The sequence below is a fragment of the Alligator sinensis genome, unplaced genomic scaffold (assembly GCF_000455745.1).
Source record: "Alligator sinensis unplaced genomic scaffold, ASM45574v1 scaffold30_1, whole genome shotgun sequence".
Classification (NCBI taxonomy): Eukaryota; Metazoa; Chordata; order Crocodylia; family Alligatoridae; genus Alligator; species Alligator sinensis.
The window spans coordinates 473,490-499,076 of NW_005842060.1; the positions used below are offsets into that span (position 1 = coordinate 473,490).

The 25,587-nt window shown below is 40.2% G+C and overlaps 1 protein-coding gene across 2 annotated transcripts in view; it reads left to right on the forward strand.

Annotated features, from left to right (window-relative positions):
- The window catches only part of FER (FER tyrosine kinase), a 340,335-nt gene that overhangs the window by 181,938 nt on the left and 132,810 nt on the right, over positions 1-25,587 (forward strand). For both annotated transcript variants that reach the window (XM_025203513.1, XM_025203514.1), the window contains one exon: positions 14,923-14,979. In XM_025203513.1, the coding sequence (XP_025059298.1) occupies positions 14,923-14,979 (57 nt within the window). The remainder of the gene's footprint in view (positions 1-14,922; positions 14,980-25,587) is intronic.

Below are 25,587 nucleotides of genomic sequence, written 5' to 3' on the forward strand. Positions count from 1 at the left end.
AAATGGTGGCAGGGCTCTTTGAACTAAAACTCATTGACCAAGCTTTAGTTTAAAGCTCCCCGCCATCATTCTTCAGGGTGGGACACTGATACATGTGGTGCTGGAGGTTGCTGGAGCAAACTCAATTAATTGAGTCTGCTCCAATGCACTGGATTTACAGCACATTGGAGCAGCCTTGCTGCACATCTATAGGAGCCCAGTAATTCTGTGACATTTCAATTGGAATTTACATCTTTTTAATACTCGTTAGATGCAGTTTGGGTATAGCCATAATTTCTTTTAGTAATTAGCATTTTTTTCTATAGTAGCTGAGCATTTTAAGTAATAAAATTAATAATAGGGAATGAAGCCCCTTCTCATGGAGTTAAATTACTAATCCTCTTTTGAATTTTAAATCCTAGTAAAACAGAATCCCCATCCACTAGGACTTTGTACTTGAATATGTAGATGAAAATTTAAAAAAATAACATCCTAAGCTAGGTCCTTTCATTTATGCCTTTATTTCATAGCCATACTGCCCCATATCTATGACATGTATGTACCACCAGTTGTCATATATCTATGAAAGTGACACTGGGAGGAGGCAATATTGGAATCTTGCAAAATGCATGAACTGTCATAACCTGACAACTGCCCCATGGTAACTTTTTCTTAAAATAAGAAGCTGTCATAGATTTCCTTTTTTGGAACTGGGTTAGTCTAGTTTGCTTATAATTAAAATAACACCCCTAGTCATGATTTAACAGAGAAGGAGGAGTGAAACTGTTAACAGAGAAGTACCCTCAAACCTTCTTTTTGTACATAAGTGATCAGTTATTTTTGAAGACCTTTTCCCTAAATTGATTGTCATTATAGACAAGGAAAGGAAATTATTACAAAATTGTGTAAAGCAGGACTTGCAGTAAAAAATACAGACAATGTTTTCTGTAGAAGGCATCATGAGACTAAATAATAGTTTATGTACTTGTAATGAAATATACCTGTGCCAGTAAACCAGGTCCTTCATAAATAAGCATCATCTTATTCAAGATAACTCTAGGATTAATTTGTAAACCATTTAAACAAGTGTTCAGTTACTCATGGTTTGTGAAACATACTAACAAGGCATGACAATTTGCATATACTTGTCAATAAAGGTTTTTTCCTGAAGCTACATGAGAACTTCACTGACAAAGCTGATCGAATTTTGAATAATCCTTTGGCTCTGAAAATCTGCTAGAACTGAGATTTTGAGTGGAATGAATGTGTTAAGCTGTTATAACAAAGCAGGATGATTGAAGGCTTGCATAAAAAAAGAGAACTACAGGTAGTGATTAATGCTGTAACATAAATAGTGTAATACATCCTCTGACAGATCATTTGATTGCAGTTTATAGTGCCATTTTGTTTAATTATTCCTTGGAAAGGATTATACATCAGATTTGTTCTTCATAAACAAGGCTTTGAAATGTCATGTTGTCAATATTTTGAAAAAGTCATTCATTGAAGGACTGAGTCTTGGGAATATAAGAGGTAAAAAGATCTATTAACTTTAATTTTAGTATCTTTTTTGCCTTTATAATGTTTATTTTAATGTAGAGTATCATCAAGGTTAAATAGTTCATGACAGGGGTGGTTTGAGAGGGGGTGCAGTGGCATGGCCACTTCCCTTTCAGACTATGCTGCAGGAGCAGTAGCTAGGGACTTTGAGTCCTCAAATCAGGTAAGAATTCCACCTCCCCGTCCCCTCTGTGTTCAGCAGCATGTCCCCTCCCCACTCATTTTACTTCTCTCCCATCTGCCACTGCTCCTGTCCCTAACCTACCCATGGGCAGGGGATGGTTCTAGAGCCTCTCTTCCTCTGCTTCAGCCAGGCCACGTAGGAGTTGAGTTCAGTCTGAGACAGCAGCAGTGGTGGCAGTGGGTGGGTTTTTCCCCCCTGCCCAATCCCCCACAGGTGTTTTTGCCAGCCTGGGAGCAGACTCATGGAGAGGGAACCCATCCTTTGCTGCTGCTACTGGCTGTGGCTGATGCAGGGACTTAAAAATGTCCCAGAGCATGATCGGCCCATTCTGAAGAGAGATGGAACCAGATGTGCAGCTGCTCTCGAAGCACTGGTCACTGCTCCTGCACCCTTTTTACAAAATCCTGGATCTGCCCATAGTTTATGAAATCAATTTAAAAATGTTCCTCACAATGAAGAAACTATCCTGTCTTCCTTTTCTGGTTTAGATTTGCTGACTGAGCAAAGCAAAACCCTACAGTCAACTTAATGGCATCCCCCTATTATCTGTATTTAATTTGTAACTTTCGAACACTGCATCTGATCATTTTCAAAATTTCTAGGTATGTTTTAGGTCTTAAAGAACAAAAAACGTAATCAATTCCCTGAAAATAAGAAAAATAAAAGAGGGAATTGTAGGACTTATGATTAGTAGAGCCAACAGTTCCAACCTCTTCTTTTGTCTAAATGAATTAATTGATGGTAGCCATTAACAGTTTTCCAACATCCCACCTCTCCATCTTAGTTATGCTTTTTCCATCAAATAAGGTCAATAACACCCTGAATGAAAAGGGAGTGATGCCGTATTGTTCTGAACATTTAGCCCTTTTTTCCCTTCAAAAAATACTATAAAAATCACAGTCATCCTTTATTAGGGTTAATATGGTATCACTCTACAGCGCCCCCTTGAGGACTCTTCTTTGGCAATCCCTCAGTCAAGGATTATTGCGTTCCATGATTGTCTTATCTATGGGTTTGAAAACAGCTGATGAGGCTGATCCAGAACTGACAGATTCTGTTGCAGTTTGGGCACATGTTTCCATGTGGGGCGGGTGGCTCCAGATTCTTGATTCAGTCTGCAATGTGCTGTTTCTGCCACTCCCACTTTTCTGTCTCCTGTTGTCATTGTAAGGTTTCAAAGTATTGAGGTCCTTTCAACAGACTCTTCCTCCATTTGGGATGGTCCTGAGCAATAGTCTCCTACAAGTTGATGTCAATGTTGCACTTTTTTCAAGTTGGCCTCAAGGACATCTTTGAAGCCCTTTCTCTGCCCACACTTGACTGAGCTGGGAGAATAAAACTTGCTTTGAGAGTCTGGAGTCAGACATCCGGATGTTGTGGCTGGCCCAGCAAAGTTGGTGTTGGATGATTATCCCCTTGATGCTCATGGTTTTGCTTGTGAGAGGACACTAATGTTGATGCAGCTATCTTCCCATTGGATTCGAAGGATCTTCTGCAGGCACTGTTGATGGTACTTCTTCAACGACTTGATGTGTGTCCCATATGTTGTCCATGTCTCAGCTCCATACAGTAAGGCGGAGATCACAACTGCTTGATAAATCGTGAACTTGGTTTTGTATCTGGGTTGCGATCTTTGAACACCCATTTCCTGAGGCATCTGAAGGCTTCACTTGCATTTCTGAGGTGATGTTGGATTTCTTCATCAATGTTAGCCTTCTGCGAGAGATGGCTTCCGAGGTATGGGAAATACTCAACGTTCTCCAGACTCTCACTCTGAATCTCAATTACCAGAGCTGAGGACTGCTCATTAAGAGCTTGTTGATGAAGGACCTTAGTCTTCTGAATGATAAGCATCAGTCCCATTTTCTTGTATGCCTCAATAAAAATGTCCACAATTGCAGCGAGATCTGCTTCTGAATGTGCCCAGACTACAGTATCATCAGCATGCTGGAGCTCAATGATTGAGATCTTCAGAACTAATTGTTGTAGGATCATCTGGTCTGCTGCTCTTAAGCTGTTGTACAGAGTCTGTCTCACCACCACCTTACTGGAGTGAACAAGCTTTGTACAGCATTCTTAAGGGCAGCTTTGCAGATGACCCAACACTGGCTGGCCCTTCAGAGTACTGCATAAGGTCATCTGTGCTGGTATGATAGCAGTGGAGTGGCAGGTTCAGCTCAAGGGGAAAGATCAAAGTCATTTTGTGACCCAGATGGGGAGCACCCTACAATTCCTTTGATCTCCTGGGTCTACTCCTCCAGTGTGAGAAGGGATGCATTAACCCTCTATCATGAAGGTAGTAGCCTAGAAGCCCTGAGAGCCTTGTGATAAGTTGAGGCTTCTACACCCAGCGCTGTACTTCAGGGAGGATGGAACTGGGAAGACTTGAGTCCTCAGCTCTGGGGTAGTTCATGTTGCAGGTCAGCCCTGGAGCCACAAAACCAGGAAACAGTCCAGGCGATGAATGGTAGGAAATCGTGACGAAGTGAATACTCTCCAGAAATGTTCACATTTAAATTATTAAAACAGGTTTTTTTTATTATGGGTGGGTGGGGGGGGGGTTGTTTGGTTGTTTTTTGTTTTACAGTGGAGTGTGTATATTATTTGGAAAAGACCAGTGAGCCTGAAAATTCGAGCCCTGAACTAAAAATATGTTTAAAATATGTAAAAGGTATCAATATATTTCATTCTTCCAAAAAACCCAAATTAGCTGCATGTGCTTTCCTCGCACATTTTGGGAGAGGCCAAATCTGAACTGACACTTGAACATAGCAATGGTGGATACACAACTGCTTTCTCTTTCCCCATGCCTCTCAGATACTAAGAACATTTGAATTTCAAATTTCTAAACCTAGGATTATTTGGATCCATGGTTTTGGGTTTTTATGTACTGGAAATTTGAATTTGCCCTTTTCGTAAGGTCCTGTCTTTGTTTAAATCTGTGAGGGGGGTTAGATTTTAACTAAATATATTTGTCATGATATGTATTGATGTAGAATTTTGAATTGAAAACCACGTGGCAACTTGAGTAACCTTACCTTTGGTACAGATAATGTTTATTAATTTTAGTATTTTGAATGCACTTAGCCCTTTAGGTCTTTTTCCATGGTGGATTTTCCTTTGGCCTTTCCTATGAGCGGCATTCCATTTTCAGGATCTTTTCTGTAGTTATTAACTTATATTCAGGGGGAAAGCTGCGTTTCCCAAAATTGACTTGGAAAATATGGGATCAGTTTAAATGCAGGGCTGACTTATTATTGGAAGAATATAGTAGGAAGAATGAGAGGCTGTGGTTTGAGGGACAAATGACAGCTTGTAGAGGAGGCCTCTGCAAACTCAGTACTTTTGTGGCCAGGTGGCAGGAAAGGAGAAAGTAAGGAGGCCTCTGTTTTCTCCCTTCCCCCTCTCCCTCTTTTCCTTCCTGTCCATCACAGCATATACAGCCTGCATTCTTTCTAGTTTTAATGGTTATCCAGGAGATTGCTGGAGTCTACTGTTGATTTCAACCCCCACTCTGATGAGCAACCTGCCAGAAAAGGGATAAAATATAGCTAGAACCAGGCCTCTTGTGCTTGACAATAGAACTCTCTGGCTACATGGCAATGGAAGGAAGAAAGAGAGCACTCAGACTCAGATTCTCTGGGTGATAGACAGCCAGTATTTCAGCCCCGGCATTTGAAGAGAGGGGAAAACGTATTATAGAAGAAATAATTTGTAGGGTCTCTTCACTGGAAATGATCTGCAGCTTTTTTATTTCTGGAAGGTTTTGGGTCTAGCTCCCCATCTAGCTGATCTAGCAGTAGTTATCCAAGATTCAGCTGAGCTGGCTAGAACATTTTTTTCATTGTCTTGACTCCAAGAGAACCTATCCCCTGTTTATCTGTTACCTGTGTCATTCTTGTAAGCGAAGAATTTTCCCCTTTACAGGAGGAGCAATTATCGCTTTTAAACTTTCAGATTAATTAGGTTCAAGTATTATTGAAAGCTGTGAAATCTTATGTGAATGGGCCTTGTGGGACTCCAAAATTAATGACATAAATAACCATACTTCCTATAGGAGTTTTATGTAGAAAAAAAAGATTAAAACTTATGACAATTTGAAAGAGGCCATTCACATTGTATTCATAACAAGTGAGCTACATTGCTGTTTTCAGTGTTGATTAAGGTCCAAATCATAGATGTTACTGAGCACCCTCTATATGAAAAACATAATTATCATTATTAGTAGTAGTAGTGTTGTTGTTACTGTTATCATCATTATACTCTATGCAAAATATTAATGTTATATGTTATATTGTTATAAATTATATATAATATTTTTATTATTATAAGTAATAATATCAGTGATGAAGATGATAGTTGCTGTTACTAAATGCCCCAGTCGTTACTGCAGGCTAGAAGTTTCCATCCTTCCCCTCCTGAGCAGCTGGCTGCTAGATTCCCAGCCCCTTTGCAACAGGTTAAGCTCAGATGCTGCAGAGTAACGGGCTTTGCAGTGAAGGGGAGCTCTGGGATGCAGCAGGGACCCACAGCACCTCTCTGTGAAACCAATCCCCTATGCCAGTTCACACCTCCATAGGCCAGATCATACCTCTTTGCAGGGTGGATCCAGCCTATGGGTCATAGGTTGCCAACCCCTGAATTACAGGATTTAATGGAAATTGCAAGAGCGTTCTCAAGTTTTGTCTCAATAAATCTGTAACACATTCCTAAAAAAGCTAGTTTTGAGTGTTCTATCTTCGATGAGACTTCTGGCTTTTTATTTAGAACATAATGGAAATTCATATTTAAAAAAATCTAAACAGCTATTTTTCTTCAAGAGCTGAGCATTGAACCCATGCCTTGTACAGAGGCTGGTATTGCACAGAGAATAGATTTCTCCATAAAGTAATTGAAATAACAGAGGAAATCGATTACTCCATAGTGTAGTAGTAGGTTATATAATTGGTCTGCATGAAATGCATTTGATTAGAACAGTGTATTTAAACTGTGAGGGATGGAGTGTCTAATTCCTTGTAAAGGTCATTTTTTTCATAAAAATAATCATCATCTAGGATTGACTTTGAAGATTAAAACTCCTGTAGTATTTTAACTAATCCTAATATTTGAGTTCTAAAGGCATGTTAAAGTTTTAGCAAAATTATTTTACTTTGTTATAGGTTTGAACAAATATTAAACAAGCACTTGTTGTTTATCTGTAATTGGGGCACAATCCTGGATGAAAATTAGGTTATTTTGTAGCAAACAGAACTGTTTGAGAACATATCAATTTGTAAGTGCCTAAGAATTTTTTGACTTTGAAAGCTAGTCTAATTCTATTCCAACTATACAGTTGGTCCAATAAAAGATATCGCCCTAAGAAATCTTTGCCTCTAAACTAATCCATAAAATATTTAAGAACTCTAGGTTTCAGAAAAATGCATGATCATGAAAGCATCACTAGTGTAACTGATTACAATCAGTCACAGCATGAACGTAATACAATTGTATTCATGGCACAGCTCTGTCAGTGTAATGAATACAACTTTTCAGGAAGTAATCAGGTCTTCTAAAATTACAAAAATTTACAGGATTCATAAGCATTTCATTGTTTCCAGAAAGCACGTAAATATCTGAAACAATAAATAGCATGCCCTATCCCACATGCATGCATACATGAATAACAGTAAATCAAATTCTTTCATACTTGTGGAAGGAAAAACTAATATTTTTTGTATTAGATCAGTTCATACATTTGAACATTCCATTTTGGGTTTTTTTTATGATTCTGGTTGTTTCATTTTTAGTGCAAAAAACCCCCAAAAAACTTTTGCATTTTGGCCCAGTTCTGTATGGTGCCTGTGCAACTGTGTAGGTATCTAACCCCCACTGAAGCTCCCTGAATTGTTTAGTTGCTGAACAAATTTCTATTAGTCAAACCAAAGAACTGCATTATCTGGCAGCAAACAATGGTTGTCTTCTCAGTCAAGTGAAGGATAGGCCCCTGGATTTTATATCTATTTATAAGAAAGCTGGTCAAGCCCTTTTTTCTTTTAGGGAGTTGGATGAACTTCTCAACTGTCCCCAGAATGGGAAATAGTCCACTAACAGGGATACAGTGGCATGGTCATGCCTCTCCTTTTGGACCACACCATGGGAGCACCAGCCAGCAACTTTTTTTAAATCCGTGAATTAGGTATTCTTACCTAATTCCCTGCACCCACTTCCCCCTGTGCTCAGCATCACATGCCCTCCCTTCCCATCCCCACCCCTTTTCTGCCTGCTGCTGCCCCTGGGGTCAGCTGGGAGAAGAGAGTGCTCCAGAGCTGCTTCTGCTCTGCTCCGGCTGTCAGCACCGGGAGCCAGGATCAACCCAGGACAGTGACAGGGATGGCAGCAAGCAGGTTCTCCTCCCTGCTTGACTCCTCCACATGTCAGCCTAGAAACTGGCTCAGGGAAATGGAACCCACCTCCTGCTGATGATGATATCCTTGGCTGAGCCTGGCTCTCTGTGCATCCCAACTACAGTGGCCTAGGAGCAACTCTGGAGCCCTTTCCACCCCCAGATTAGCCAAGGATAGGGGGGACAATGATGGGCAGAGAAGTGGAGGAGTGGAGCGAGGGAAAGGATGTGCTGCTAAGCATGGAGGGGAAGGAGGCAGTGTTGAGTAGGGGGGGAATGGATTCTTAGCTGATACAAGGACTTAAAGGAATCTGCCTATGTCCACTGACATTTTATTACAGGTTCAGGGATAGCTGGTAGGATCGTCAAATTCAGTTGTTATTTTGCCACAATAGCAAAATCTTCCCCCCAAAATGTCAATGACTGAAGGTAAACTCAACAGAGGGTGTCTATGCATGCAATTAACACTCTGAAGTTTTTGCTTCTGGGCGCACCATTTGAACTTACGCCTGGGAGCAAAATACTCCAGAATAATTAGCTCTGGAGTTTATTCATGTGTAGCACATGGGCCCCAGTGGAAGCAGCCTGGGTTGGGAGGTGACCCAGGGGATCAACCTGCTAGCCCAAAGCTGCTCTGATTGGACTCCATGTGCTGCAGAGGGACTGGCTGGGGCACAAGGGTATTTCAGCATGGGGTTAGCCAGCAGGCAGCCCCTGCACTGAAGCATCCTCATGCCCTAGCTAGCCGTTCCACAGCATGTATAGCCCCAAGGCTGTGGGGGCTCCATGTGCTGCAGAGGGGCTGGCTGAGGTCCTGCTGTGATGGGACTCCATGTACTGTGGAATGGCTGACTGGGGCGTGAGGGTGTTCAGCACATGGTCAGCCTGCTGGCTAGCCCTCCACACTGAAGCACCCTTGTGCCCCAGCCGTCCCCAACACCATCTACACATGCCCTCAGATAGAACTTGTATCTGACAGGACTATCGGATGGCACAATAAATTAGTCTACACGGGCCTAGTTGCCATGCACATGTAGATAGTGACGCTGTATGGTGCAGTAAATTAAGTCTACTGTGCAATAAAGCACACATGTAGATGCATCCAGCGGGGATTTTTTAGTGCTGTTTTCTTTAATGTTTAATTTTTAATGGGTATTTCCCCTGTGTATTTCTCACATAACATAAACTCCTGAGTTTCTTATTTCAACTAAAGTAATCATCCATTTCCTTTACCCGAAGGCACAGTCAGCATATTGAGTAGAGTATTATCGTAACTGAGAAATACACTTATTCTTTTTCTCTTGTATATATTTATATTTTTATAAACCTTATATAATGACTAGTTTTGAAGAGTGTAGTATTGATCAATACTTGTTGCAATTATCAAAACTGATACAGTGCCAATGTCTAAGAGCTTAGTTTCCAATTATGGACATTTTGTTTGATGAAACAAGCAAAAAAAGGGTTGTTTTTTTTTTTAATTGGATAAAATGAAGCAATGTGATGCGAATCAAATGTATTCTTTGACAGAAGATGCAAGCTATGTTGGTTATTTAGTTTTTCAAAAACTTACTGTACCTTTCAATGTGGTGATATTCAGATGGAGAGAATCTCTTTTCTGATCTTGTGATTTAAACCCTGATTTTTTCCAGGAAACACTGTAAAGTTGTAACGGGTCCAGTAAAAATACTGTGCATAAGTGGAATAAATGTGTGCATAATTGAATGGATATTTTTAAATTGGTAATCTTATTTTATTTTATTTTTTTACAACTTTGCTTGAACTTCTATTCAGATGTGAGAGAAATGAATGCAACGTCACAGACGTTCTTTGATACCACTTTTCATTACCTTGTCGTATGTACTTCCTTATACCTAATGGTCATCCAGATCTACTTTGTGAATACTGAAGCTACAGCATAAGTCAAGTACGTACTGTATATGCCAGCTTCTATTATGCATGGCATACAGTGTTTGACATCAACTCCTAGAAGTAATTTTTCCAAACATATACTTAGTAGTGAAATATAACCAGAGTTGGGCAAAAGATGAACCCCACCCCCAATAATACCGTCCTCCCTTTTTTCCTTAAATCACCTGTTGGGGAGATGGGACACCAAGCAATTATACAAGGACATTTTGACAGGTTATAACTGATTTATTTAATTTATGATTTTCCAAGACTTTTTGCAGGCTTCAACGTAACTTGCTTCAGTTTAGTGGGAAAATCTTAACAACATTAATTTCATATCACAGAAGTTAAGGTGTTAGGTTTACACAGGCACAGAATTTGAGTATTGTGTATTTTTCCCAGATCTGACAATTTCCTATACATCAGAGGTACCATTACACTTTGAAAATGATCATTTTATAGTTAATAATAGTCATTTATTTTTTATTTATTTCATGGGTTCTTAATATATTCTATGGGCTTTATAAATATATACCATATCTTAATGATGCCTAGAAGCAAAAGGGTGAAAAATGTGAGTTGCTTCCATTTTATGTTGAAATTCCATTTTTGTAGAAATTAACAGCTGAAATCTGTAATAGTCTGTATAGCAGAGGTGTCCAACTTGCAACCTGCAAGTTACCAGCTGCTCCCACTCAGCTGCTGATCCCCGTTGCTCTGGCTGCAACAGCAGCTAGGGTCTCCAGGCTCATTCCCCAGTCCCCCCACATACCCAACTTATGCTTTCTGTCTCCACCCTAGGAGTGTGATGAGAGCCAGGGTCACCAGTGGAGTATAGTGCAGCAGAAAAGCCCATGACAAAAGCTTGTGGTAGAGGCCAGGTTGCCCATATGGCACAGTTCAGTGGAAGGGGTGCCCATATGTCATGCAGCCCATGGGGGCTATGGCCCATGCATTGTGTGATCCCTGATATTGTGGCTCCTTGCCACTTGGAAGTTGGATAGCCCTGCTCTACAGAATATTTTGAAGTTTGAACTCATCATGTATAGAACACTAAGCCCAACAGACTAAAGGTGGTGGGTGACATGGGTTTTTTGACCATCTGTACTTAGCCTGAGACTGAATTGATTTAGTTTCTGCAGATTAGTCTAAGCTGCAGAAGTTGAACTAATAATCAAATGAACACACTTTCACTTTTGATTCAGGAAATGCAGACACATGCCTGCAGTGGCTCAAACCAGAAGCCGGGTGGAAGGGGCAGGAGGAGGAGTGGGGGCGCGGTGCTAGAGCACTCCTGCCAGCCACTGCCAAAAGGGAGGGAAGACAGAAGCCCTATGTGACTTTTCCCCCCCACCCTGCTGGAGTGGAGGGGGGATGGCCAGGCCCTAGTCCATGCTCTGCCTGGACAGGGGGGTGGAGGTGGAGGGTGGGGGAAGGTAATGGCATTGAATTCATAAAAGCTTGAACAAGAATAGTTTTTTCTGTGAAAAACTATTAACTGAGGAACTATAAATGCAGCATGAGCTGTGTGTTTGCTTACTCTTCCTGCTGCCCCCGAGGTCTCTGGGATTTGCAGTCCAGAATCAGAGCAGCAGGACTGAGCAGGGTTGCTCATCACTTCCTCTTCCTGGTGTCTCTGAGATTTATAGTCCGCAGTCACAGCCAGCATTAAACCGGCAGGGCAGGGCAGGGCAGCTCTGTACTCAGGAAAAGGTGAGTTTAACCCCCATTCCTGGCCCCAGACTCCAGCCAGGGTTTACCTAGTTGGGCAGTGAGCCGGCCAGTGAGCCAGCCCTTACTGGTCCAGTTAGGGAGCGGAGGGGTGGGGCCAGCCTGGCTCTCTAGAGCAGACAGCACAGCACAACACAGCTCAGGTCTACAAACATGCTGGGATGCTGGTGCACTCTGATTTAACTTGAACCAGGAAGGCATCTGGGACAGAAGTTTCATAAACAGTTTGACCCAAATCAGTTAAGTCTGATACTGTATTCAACCAGGTTTATCTTAAATGAGTTTCAGCCATTTTGTGCACTGAACTTCTGTTCTGTTACGGATTTAAAACAGCTTCTGATCACTTATACCAGTTCATGTGTAACTTCTGTCCCTAGCCCTCATGAACTACCAACATGTCATTTGTGATTTTGTTTTCTACTATCAGAAGGAGTAGGACTTGAGTTTGCACCTGCTTGTGTATTATATTTCAAAGATTGTAAAGTAGGTTTAGAAAATAAGCATTGGTAGAGTGAATAAATATTCAGTTTCAGCCTTCTTAGTTGTTTTTAATTTTATTAGCTCTCCTTCAGGAATTGTCTTTTTTGTGCAAAGACCCTTGTATGACAGTACTCTTCACTGCTTCTGTCCTTGTATTAAATGGTTTGGCCTGAAACCTGACACAGTGAAAAGTGGCCTAATTACAGTGTTAACTCAGTCTGTCTCTTTCCCCCATCTTTTTATATTTTCATTTTCTGTTTATGTTATTTTGATAATCTACAGAAGTGCTCAGATTTTCATGTTTCATGAAATGTATTTGTGGGATTAATAATACATTTTTGACAGTGTATGATTATTGCTGTTGTTATATTGGCATTGTATATGAATAAGAATATAGTTGGAAGCAATATTTATTCTCTCCCACACCTGCACCAGGGTTCAACATTCAGCAGTGCTAGCATAGAGGCAATGCTGACACCAGCTCCCAGGAAGTCTTTGCAGGGCATCTGTAGGTCATAGCCCCATAAGAGAATTTAGGTCTTGTGTTCTGAGATTCATGCTTTTTATTTTGTCCCCTAGATTAAATAATTACGATTATAACAGCAAAAGCACTTTGTATGTATGTTTAGATATTTCTCCGTGTCACTTGTCTAATGTGTGTGCAGTACTTCCTACTCTTCTCAAGAAATTTCTGTATTTAACTGCTGAACTAGCTAATTAAAGATATTTCCTCATTCACTGCCTTTCACTGTCATTGCATGTTTATTACTTGATTATTTATCCTAGTTGCTGTTCAGTGTATTCTAGCAGTTGGTGATATGAAAATCTTGAGGTGGAGGAGAGGAAAAAGGGGATGCATGTTTATGCAAAACTTGGATGTCATTTCTTATTGTTTGGTGAAGTAGCTGTATATGTACTGTCTAAAATTCACTTCAATATGAAAAGTTTCAACTTTACCAAAATTAGCTTTATTCAGGTAAAAACTGACCTTACTTCTGTTCTTCTAAAGAGTGCTGTAAAAATGAGCACATGGTAATGCATGAATCACAAGTAATACATGATTCTGGAATAATAGCACAAAACATGTTCACCACAAAAAATGGATCGCTTGTAAAAGCAGTCACACTACTTTGTATCTCTGTATCAGACACGTTCTGTAGGAGCCTTTTCTTTTTCATAAACACCAAGACTTTAGGGCAATACCTGTACCAGCATACATTTGCTTCTGGCAATTAGAAATAGGTAGAGATTTTTTTTTCACTTGTCCAAGGTTGTAGCCAAAGTGAATAGGGTACCTTTATCTCCTATTCAGTCTTCTATTTGTTTAGAGTAGCCAGTTCTTAGTGACAGCAGCTCCAGGTGAAACTAGATGAGTTAGGGAACAAATAGCATGGAATACAAAATATTTCCCCAGCCTGTAGAGAAGACAGATTGTTGTCAACAAAGCTATGGTTATATCTTACAATTAACCATTCTTGAGCATGAATTTGTGCTTGATTTCTTTAATATGTAGTAGGATCTTTCCTCCTTTCACAAAAGGGGTCACATTTTTTATGTTGCAAAGTAGGTCTAATGAGCTAGAATACCAAAAGTCATTCATGAATTAGTGTTCTGTGTAACAGACTATCAGGAGGGGTGTGTGTGTGTGTGTGTGTGTGTGTGTGTGTGTGTGTGTGTGTGTGTGTGTGTGACCATACATAAAGATGGGGGTACTCTATCCAAAAATTTCAGTTGGTCTTCAACACAGCCCATTATGTTTGTAGAACAGAAGTCACAAACTCTTTCACAGAGGGATGAAAATAGATTGCTTTAGATTTTGTTTTGTTTAATAATTATAGATTTATGTAAGATAATGATCTTAATATATAATAATGTATAATATATAATTGGCAATAGTGTTTTTGAGAAGCCTGGAATATCAAGTGCTGGAAGAATCTAGAGGTGTAAATAGAAAAAAATAATGCTTATGCTTGTTTGTATCATTAGACTTAAACACAGTTCTTAAAATCTTTTAACAAAATATATTTATATTAGAGAGAATAAGTCCTAGTGCAGCCAGAAATTTGCTGAACACATTTCATACACGTGATGTTCTTTAATAGAATGGTTCCATAACTGGTCTTCAGTATTGTACTGACAGTATAATTGATGTTTCTTGTTTTATTATACTGCAGGATATTATTTGTGAAAGATATGAGACTACATACGATAGGTTTAACAACTGCTAACACAAGGCCAGATCATCTGTAGAAAAATTATTCTTATTCCAGTGTTCTAGGGAAAAAATATTTTATTGGATCGAGTCAGAATTAGCAGTAGTGTTTGTATTGTAAAATTAAGTTTTCTTATCTGATTTTGACTAAACTCGTTTTTGAAATGAGCAATAGCAGAAATTATGCCCTGAGCTTTATGAAAAAATGCACACTGTGTTCTATTTATAGGTATAGTATTATGCAGAAGGCTTAATCTTCCAATATACATTTGTTATAATATAGATTTATAGATTTCAGTATCTTATTGTGTAGCAATATTTCTTAAAACTGCTTTTACTGCCTTTTGAAGTTATAACTTAGCATGTTGTTGATTGAATAGTCTGAATGAAATATCCCTTTAGGTCTATGTCTGCTGGCTGAAATGCGTCTTATGGGAAATGTACTCTTGCATAGACTAAGCAGCTTTTTTTTTCTTGCTGTAGGATAAGAAATGGGTTCTCAATCATGAAGATGTCACACTGGGAGAATTGCTTGGCAAAGTAAGTGATCAACTGAGCTAAATAAAAAAAAAAAAAAAAATCTGAGTGTATGAGTTCAGACTGTGTATAAATTGTGAAGTCACCCTGCATGGCTAAGCTGGCACGAGTCACTGATGTGGGTGGGCATGAATGAACCCCCCTGGCCTGGTCTCAGCCTCCAAGCTGGGACCTTCCCAGGTCGGGGAGCTGGGCCCTGGGTGGATTTCCTTCCTTTCTGCCCAGCTGGGCCAACTCCATAGAAAGAAGGATAGGGCCCCAATGTCTGGCAAAAGCCCCTGGGGCTGCCTAGCTCATGTTCCCAGTTGCTGCTGGTGCTGGGCTCTGACGGGGTATGCCAGGTGGCTCAGGGGGGCTTGCACTGAGTGGCAGGGTCTGATCTTTCCCTCTGTGGAGAAATTCCATCCCTGCCACCTAGCACAAGCCCCTCGGGCTGCCCGGTGTTTCCCATCAGAGCCCAGCAGCTGTCAAGATATGGTTGACAGCTCAGGGGGCTTGTGCCGGGTGGCATGACCCAATCGTGCCCTCTACCGATTGCTTCTGTCCCAGACACTTGGTTTATGCTGGGATGGGGGGAGGGTTTCATCCCCCCCCCCCACCTGCTGCACATCAGTGACACCTCCTGGCTCTTGGGGGGAGGGAAATGCCCCCCACAACTGGGAATACCAGAGCTGGAAGGATTCTTAGCTGGATAGGGGAATCCCCAGAGGTGGTGCTGGGCTCAGGGGCTGGCCAGGAGAGGGGAGTCCTTTCCCCCTTCCCCGCCACAGCCGGTCAGTGACTCATGCCAGGCTATCGGGGGGGGGGGGCAACCCTCACAGATCGGGGGAGGGTTTTGAGGGTTTATTCACCCGTGTCCCCCTCTCCCCCTGCCCTGCAGGGCTGACAGGTGAAGGCAGGGCTAGGCTGGGGACCAAAGGCATTGCTGCTTTAACTCTGTAATAATTGTGGGGTGGGGCTGGCCAAGCTTAGCTGGAGCAGACAGCAGAGCTGAGGCTAGGCCACCTGCCCTGTGAGGGGAGTTGACTGGGGGGTGGTCCCAATGTCTCCTAGGATGCTGTGGGACTGGGACATAACTTGAGTCAGGAGGGCATCTGGGACAGAAGTTCCATGAACTGGTTTAAACCTAAATCAGTTAAGTCTGATACTATATCTATCCAGGTTTATCTTAAACTGGGTTTGGCCATTTTGAAACCGGTTTATGTTCATTATATTTCTGGTCAGTTATGGGTTTAAACTGGTTTCTGATTACTTATACTGGCTTATGTATAACTTCTGTGTCTAGCCTGAATGACTTTCTCAGTGTTAGAAAGCAAACACTAATATCCAGATAACCTCAAAATAACATACAATAATCTCACAATAATACTCAAAATAATACCTGAGCACTTATACAGTGGCTTCTACTATCAGTCTTTTACAAACATGAAACTATACAACACACCAATGAGCTAGGTAATTAATTATCTCTGCACCTTATTCTATATTTCGTGTAACTTAGACTGCATGCAGATAGTGCAAGCACTGAAATGAATATTAAAAGATTCCCTAACTCTCAGACCTGTGTTTAATTCACTAGACTATACTGCCTTCAATTCTCTAAAATATGCATCAAAACCTGAAAAGTGGATTTAAAACAAAAGTACCCAAACAAAATCAAGCAGCTGGGTTTAGTGTTTATTGGAAATATTCTTTTGCTGCAAGAGTTAACTAACTTCAAAGAACCAGAGAAGGAAATACTATCAAAGCATTCAGCTTCTTGGGATAAAATCTCTGATAGCCGAAGGAAACAAAACCACAAACTGCTATTAGATGTACAGATAATTATGTCCACTTAAGATACCATGCAGATGTAATTCTGGCTTTATATTCTTTGATAGAAAAAGCCAGATGGAAAAAGTCAGTACACTGGTCACATGAAATAAGGTTTTTCACCTTAAAAATAAGCAAGCACATTATCTGACTCTTGTAGAGACTAACAAAACAAATGACTGAATAATAGCAATATCAGAAAACTGAGCAAGTGTTAAGTGGCTGCGTAAGAAACTGATTTTGAAAAATGAATTATGACTATTTTGTGACCTAATTTAGATGTAAAAGTATAGAGAATATTCAGTAACTAGTCAAATTACTATTTGTGAAATAAAGTTGTCTCAGTTGTATGTGGATGTTCTTGTTCTATATGAGAGAGAGAGTCCAAGACTGTCCTCATACTGAAAGGGTGCATATTCCTGCATTTGGAATACAAGGCGATTCATTTCTGTATGTAAGAATGGTGAACTGCTTTCAAACACATTATTTACTAAGAAATATGTTAAATAATGTCTGCCTGGGGTGAACATTTTTGAATTTGCAGTCCTTGATAGCTTAAACCCAAAAGACTTACAGGATTGACTGCAAAAGTCTCTTATCTCCTGATGTACATTTTTAATCTCTCTTGAATTATGGGAGACATTTTAGAAGACTAAGAAAATACTGTGTTCTGTCAAATTTCCAAGGGGTCAACTGAGAGGGTCTGAGTAGTTAGAAGTTGGTTAGCCTGATATCAGTCCTGGGTGAAACTTAATGGAAGAGGTGATAATGGGATTCAGTCAATAAAGAAGTATGTCAGTCAACATAGTTTTATGGAAACTAGATCTTGTCAAACAAATCTTTTTTGCGAGATTATAAACTTATTTGGTAAAACTAATTTCATAGATGCAATAAATTTAGATATTCGTAAGGAATTTTAACTTAACTTGTATCCCATAACATAATTGTACAAAGCACCATGCAGTATCAGTGGGAGCACACATTAAATGGACTGAGAACTATCCAACCTCTTGAATGTGGGTATTGTATTCATTGTTTCTGGGGCCAACTGTTTTGACACTTTTTTCAATTATCTGGAAATAAATACAAAATTATTGTTGATAAAATATGCATATGCCATATAATGATACATAGTGATGAGGATAAGGCAGTTATAAAAAGGAATCTATATTCCTGGTGGGCTCACACAAAATTGTATTTTAATGCAGCCAAATGTAAGGTCATACCTCTGAAAACAATGTGTGGGGGCCAGATCTGCAGCGTGGGGATATTATTCTTTAAAACAGGGACACTGCCATAGATCTTGGGGATGGAGGAAATGGAAGATTCATCATGACTTCCTAATGGAGTGCTATAGCAAAAGAGAGCTAATTTATACTTTGAATGCATTACTAAAGGAGAAATGAATAGGAGTAAAGTGGATTTTTTACTTCTGTAAGTGGCATTGGTGAACCTGAAATACTGCATCCTTTTCTGGCTTTTTACATTTTAAGAATGATGGAAAGTTGGCAAAGGTGCCGAGAAAACTCTCTTTGTATCCCCCCCTCCCCCGGTCCCAAATTGTGAAGACTGGAAGAATGTCTTACAAAAATACATCAATCTGAATCAAGAGGAGTCTTGGTTGTGATATACAAGTATCTTCATAAGAGAAAATAAGGGAATAAGGGCTGTTGATCAAGCAGAGAAAGGTAGGACAGGAATCAATGACTGGATGTTAAAGCCGTACAATTTCAAATTAAATGTTAGGTATCCATTTTTACAATGAGATTGATCAACCATTGAAATACAGCTTATTGGGAAGCAGTAGATCTTCTTATCTTGGAATTGTCACCTCGAGGCTAGATACCATTTTGAAAAATATTGTTTAGGCAGATACACTTTATTGGTTTCTATGCAGGAGTAACTGGTTGAAATGTAATGGCCTGTGATGAAGAGATGGTCAGACTGGATGGTTTAATGGTTTTCTAGTCTGAGTCTATTAACCAGTTGCTATAATTTACCTTGGCAAGGTACTTTAAAAGTGTGCTGTGATTAGTCTAAAATTAATGAAGAGAAGGTGAAAGGTGCTGGTTGTTCAGAATTGAATGCTGTTTAGAATGTTCTGCTTAATGATGAATAGAGCAATTCAACCACCAACCCACTCATGTAGACAATACAGCTTCCATCCCAATAGATCCAGATATATAAAGCTTACCTACAGGTTGTTTGATAGATGGCAAATAATTGGGCAGGTGATGTCTGCTCCTGGCCCCCTTCCAATAGGTAGGTGTTGCCCTTCTTCAATTACTTAAGGCCCTTTTGATGAGCAATAGTGTATAGTCAAATTATTATTATTATTGCATGGTAAACTGAGGCTTAGGCGTATTAAAGTAAAAAATATCCACTGTTTTAGGTGCCCCATTTGAGACACCTTGGAACAGATTTCTTAAAATAATTGACATTATATCCTATATGTACTTGCATACTACACATACCTGTTCCCCAAGAAAAATCCTTCCAAAATCGGCACATATGTCTTTAGCAGGGAAGCTGATTTTCTGCCCCAGAATTGAAGTATGCAGTGGCTGCAAAGCAAACTGTAATGGCTACTGAAATTACCCTTTTCTAGCTGGAGAGGGAGGGGCAGAGTGCATGTCACCATTAGCTTTAAGCCATTCACAGATGCTGCCAAATTGGCAGTGACTTTTGGCTGAGCAGCCAAAAGCTACTACCAATTTGGCAGAGCTGTAAGAGGGTTAAAACTATAGCTCTTGCCTGAGCAGTGCTGGGTAGGATGTGTAGCTGAATGCTGCATGGCTGAAGCTAGAATTCAGACGGCTCTGGAAAACCTGTTTTTTCTTCATTTTTCCTTCCCAAGTCAAGGTGCATCTTATTTGGGGGGTATGGTATGCAAGAAAACATTTTTATATGTTTAAAGCACAGCTCCTATTGGGCAGGAGCAACAGTTCAGGACTTCTGCGGTCAGACCCAAAGTCTGAAATCAGGCAGCACAAAATGAGGAACACTCAGTTCGTGACTGCCTAGGAAAAATTAGGTGCAACTTGACTAGCATCGAAGAGGAACAAAGAGGTAGCAACAGGAATAGAATCTAATTCTCCTTGACAGGATTTACAACTCCTCCTTATTCTTGGCACTTTCAGGCATCTGCAACAAATTAAGCAAAGTTCCTATAGACAACTGCCACTTTTACTGCATAGCCCTGATTAATTGTAGATCAGATCCATCCCATGAACTGAATACAGGAGGGGTTCTGTTAACTAAATGATTTTTTTTTTAAAAGGCTGAATGTGTGTACAAGAGGGCAAAATTAAAGTTGAATAGACCATCTTAATTTTAACATTTCTTAACTTTTGATTGAAAATGTTCTGTCTTCTAACATTTGTTTATTTAATTTCTTAAGATTTGAAAAATACAAAAGGAAATAAACCAGTAATTTCAACATATGACCTCATACTGATTTGGAAGATTAACTTCTCAAACTTCTTTTAGCCAAGCAGTAGGGGAACCAGTAGGAGTAACAGAGGGAAGAACAGTCAAGTATAATGGGTCACTTTGCCAGTGCCTTTCAGAGATATTTACGGACTTCTCAGGCACATTGAGAGACAAGGATCTTGAATTTCCTTGTAGACCGGAATGGACAAAATATGGCCCTCAAGCCAGATCTGCTCTGCCAAATGATTGTATCTGGCTCATGGATGGGTGGCTGTGAACTCATGGGATCCAGCCTGTGGCTTCAGCTGCTGTGTGGTGCTGGGTGGGTGGGGCTGTTTCTGCTGCACTGGTTGGGCAGGCAGGACTGCTTCCACCCAGTGCTTACACTGCAGCATCAGCTGTGGACCCGGGCAGATGTCCCCCCCAAATCTGCTGGCTGTGTTCACAGCTGATGCTATTACTTGCCCGGGGCTGTTTCTGCCACTCCGGGTATGTGTTGGCATAAGCTGTGGATGCAGCTGGCAGGTTCTGGGTAGGGTGGGCATTAGGGTGTGCTCCAGGCAGGGTGGGAATAGGGGCTTGCTGCAGCTCTGGCCAGCATGCAGATGTGGGGAGGGCAAAGTGTGGCCCTTGACACCAGAATTCATTAAGTGGCCATCCAGCCAAAATAATTGCCCACCTCTGTTCTAGACTCTGAATGGGAGTTTGCTGTAATGGGCACAAAGCCTTACGCTCAATCCCCTATCCCAAGATTGACCCATCTGCTCCCTTCAGGTCTTGTTCTCTGTTCCCATGTCTGCATCTTAACCTTATCTTGTTCTTCTTGCCTTTCCAGTTTGTCTCCTTTTTTTAAGATTTCTGATCTCAGTGCCCACTGATTACTTAATTCACCCCTCTAAACTAGGGTTCCAGCTTGTTTGCCCAGCCATTCCCAGTACCTGCTGTGTTAAATTGGCCACTCTCCCTCCCAGCAGTCATCTGCCCACCTATACTCCCTGTCTCTGCCTCCTGGAACTTTTCATTCAGTGTCAGTATCTTCACCTTCCCCAGCTCCTTGTCCTGTCTTATTTGCCCACCAGTCCCAGTCCAGATTTTGTTGAATGTTTCTTTTCTCACAGTCCTCTTCTCCTTCCTTCCTTTCACCCTGCTGGTTCCCAGTCTTGTTGCCCTGCCAGAGTGCTTAGTTCAGCTCATAGTCTTACCTCAGTTTATACTGAGGAATTCTTAAAGATTCTTTCTGGCCATCTCAGTGGAAACCGAAATGGCCAGAAACAATCCCTAAAATTCATTATCTATAGGTGTTTCTTTTGTATTATAAACCAGTTTTTTGAGTGCAAATCATATTTTGGTAAACTTACATTTTTCATATGTCCAGTGCATTCAGCGTAATTATTTATTTAAAGGACAATGTAAAAATGCCAAATTATTTCCTTTTTAATTGAATTCCAAATTTTCATCCAAATGCATCTTGGATCATAGATCACAAAAAAACCCCAAATTACTTAGGTAGCAAATAAATGTATCATTCACCAGTGTTTCAGGCATGTAGGTTGTAGCTGTGTTGGTCTAAGGATGTAGGCAGACAAGGTTCTTTGGGTAAATGCGATATCTTCTATTAGACCAACTCAAATAGTTGTGAAAATTCTTCCTAGCAAGTTTTCAGGTACAAACACTCTTTGTCAGGCTGAGGAAGCATCTACAAATGGTCTGTGCTCTTGCTGGGTGGAGTGGTCAAGCAACCAGAGACCTTTGCAAGAAACCAGCTGGTTAAAATGTAAATTGAGGTGGTCAGTAGGTGAGAGATGGGTGGGGAAGGGGGAATGAATGTAGCTGTATTTAAAAGATGAGGGACTATTTAGTCCATGATTTTTTGTATCCAGGAGATTAATGAAGTGAAGTTCATAGGCTTGTCTGTGGAAGGTATTTTGTAATAGAACTGAGAGAGAAGAGAAAGTGGTTTTCTTGTGAGAAATGTGCCCCCACAGTAATTGTGTATTCTTGTTTTTGATAGAATTCTGGTGTGCATTCATTTTGGTGCACAGTTGTTGTTTGGTTTCTCCTATGTATTTTCCATCAGGGTATTTGGTGCACTGGATGAGATGTATTACATTTCTTGGGGTGCAGGTATAAGATCTAGGAATGTTGATGGTTCTGTTGTGGGGTGTAGTAATTTTGGGAGTGGTGGAGATGTGTTGGCAGGTTTTACATTTCTTGTCCCAGCATTGTCTGGATCCATTCGGTATGTTCTGGGCCGTAGGAAGTTTGCTTCTGCTAATGAAGTTAGGGAGTTTCAGTGCCTCATTCACCAACGTTAACTTAAAAATATAAAAAAGAAAAACCTGAATAAACATATTTTTTTGAAGCTCTGTAACTGCCTAAATAAGTGTAACGTTGTATGTAGTGTAACCTCCTGGCTAACCAAAAATAGCAGCAAATGATGCTGACTATCGAGATAATATTAATTTTCTACAGGAGAATAACTAAAAGGTAAAACTAAATTTAGTAATAATAGTAACAATAACTAAAAAGTACAGAAGTGCAAAAAATGAAATATTTATTAAAATAATTTTTTGCTTGTTTTAAAATAAATCATGATTTAAGTTCTTCAGTGCCTTATTTAAAACACTTTAATTAAAGTGATCTACAGTAGAACCCCGACTTAAGTGTATATTGTGTTCCTGAGAAACCTCGCATGTGTTGAATTCACACAACTCGAGGTGAATTTTCCCATAGGAAATAATAATGAAGTGAGGGGTAGCATTCCTTAGACCTCACATTTATTACACCAAAGGTACCAAAATAAAACCTTTTTCAACCAATACTTTATTTATTATGTTACAAAAACATATTGTAAACATATGCTGCTACCACAATGGCAACACTGAAACTGAGCGAACTTCCAGAATCCTGCTTGGGAACCCAGACTGCGCATAACTCCATTTGACTCAGTCTGCACATCTCGCAAGGCATTCACTTATATACACGAATGTGCATCTCGGGGTGTATTTTTCTGCTAGGGTGTTAATATTCACATAAATGCGAGACTTGGGTAAGTCAAATACGGATAAAATGGGGGTCTACTGTACTCTGATTTTTCCTTGATTTATTTTCCACTCTCATATTTTCTTCAGTATAAAGGCTTTCTATGTATATCTATAGATATCTAATCTATATACATACATACACGCGCATACGCACACATAAATTAGAAGTCAACAACCTTTTAGGCTGTGGGCTGGAGTGACCCATATATAGGGTGTACCAGTAGCTCTAAGGTGATGACATTCACTCTTTTCCTTGACTGATGTTAGTGAGCAGTGTAGAACCAGCATGCTTAGCTTGTAGGTTATGACTTCACTTCCAGTTAATCTAGGGTAGAGGTCAGCAACCTACATCTTGTGGGTCATTTGGTGACAGAGGACTTTAGTAGCCATTGCTTTCATTTTTCCCCTTGGGGAAAAGTGCATACATATATCTGAGGATGGATCGTAAGTTCTTTATCATGGCATTCTAATTATGGAAGGACTTCAGAGGAATTAAGGGAATAGCATTGAAAGTCGGTCAACATTTAGAGAGAGATTTTGTGAATCCTTAGAGCAAATGAAACAGGGTTGCAACCCAAGTGAAAATGGAACCTAGGCTTAACTGATATCCCTACCTGTGTAAGCTAGTTGTTGCTGAAAGGACTGTCAGACTGGCTTAGAAACCTTCCTGCGTGGATTGTAGTGGGGGTTTCTACTAAAACTTTGAGAACCAGTCGCAAAGAGAACCTAGTCACTCTGCCCTCTTGCTTGCTGACATAATTATGGTGCTAATTCATAGTTTAATAGTTGGTAGGGTCAGAAGGAACCTGAACAGATCATCAAGTTCGACCCCTTGCCATGGGCAGGAAAGAACGCTGGGGTCAAATGACCCTGGCAAGGTGCTTATCTAGCCTCCTTTTGAAGACCCTCAGGGTAGGAGCGATTACCACTTCCCTTGGAAATTGGTTCCAGATCCAAGCTGCCCTGACTGTTAAGTAGTGCTTCCTGATGTCTAGCCTGAACCTACTCTCAGTCAACTTATGGCCGTTATTCCTAGTTACTCCTGGTAGTGCTCGGGGGAACAGGGTCTCTCCCATTCCCCGCTGGTACCCCTTGAAAAGTTTATAGACAGCCACCAGATCACCTCTTTTTCTGTGTATATTTATGCATATGATGCTACCAATATGAAATCCTATCTCTCTCAGTGCAATGTTTCAAAAGGGTAAATATTATATAAATATTATATACACATATAATTGGTATTTGTTAAGAGATTTTATTTTTATACTCCTGTATTTTTAACTTATCCATTGTTCACTATCTGTTTGTAAACAGAGGTTTAAAATAGAAGCACTTGGTAATTGTAATAATATTGCTGTCATCCTTCTATAAGTTGTATCTCTTTTTCTTTACCTTTTCGACCTCTCCTATCTTTTCTGCTTCTTCCAGTAGTATGTGTAACTCTATTCAGATATACATGCTAATACTAATTTAAGAAACATTGCCCTTTCTGAAAAACAGAAAGCACTTCCTGGAGCTTCCAACTGTTTATTGAATTTACCTATACTTCCAGATAGAGGCAGACAGAGAGAGAGATCTGTGGGAAGATACCAGAGAGAATTTTTAAATTTAGCCGTATGTACTTTTACAGAAAAGAGAAGCTTGAAACAGAAATATGATCTCCAATTTTGCTCTCCTTTATATGCTTTGCACTGGTACAACATTTTTATAGCTTCTTAAGGTGAAGTAGTAAAAGAGCAGAAATTAGAACAACATGCTTGAGCCTGCCAAGCTTTTCTTGATTTGCTGCTCCTTTGGTCTTTGTTGTAATTGATTTCTGTATCTTGATCTTTGCCATTGCGTAAGTAACTGAGAATTTTGTCATGCTTAAATTCCTTTTAAGTTGAGTTCATTCTACTCTCCTGCCTAATTTTTTCATGTTATCCTGCTATAAAGACTAATAAAAAAAAGTATCATCACTGCAAAGTTCTTGCTTGGAATCTATATATAGAAAGAATTGCTTTTAAAACCAGTTCTTGGTAAAACATGGCCTCATACCCTCCTCCTTGTATATTCTGAAAATCTGTGAAAACCTTGCATAGACAGAGAAACTTTGCACTCTCTTTTCACTCTAATTTTATTCATAATTGTGTGCGTGTGTATCAAGACAGAGAGAGAATATTTAACAAAACAGATTACAATATCCATACCAAGAGTTGCTTATATCATAAATCATTGGTGACACACAGGGGGTACACATGCACCCCCTGAGATTGGTGGTGCACCCCCTAAGAGAAGCGTCACCAACGCTGCGGCAACATCAGGTGGTTGCCACTCGCCACCC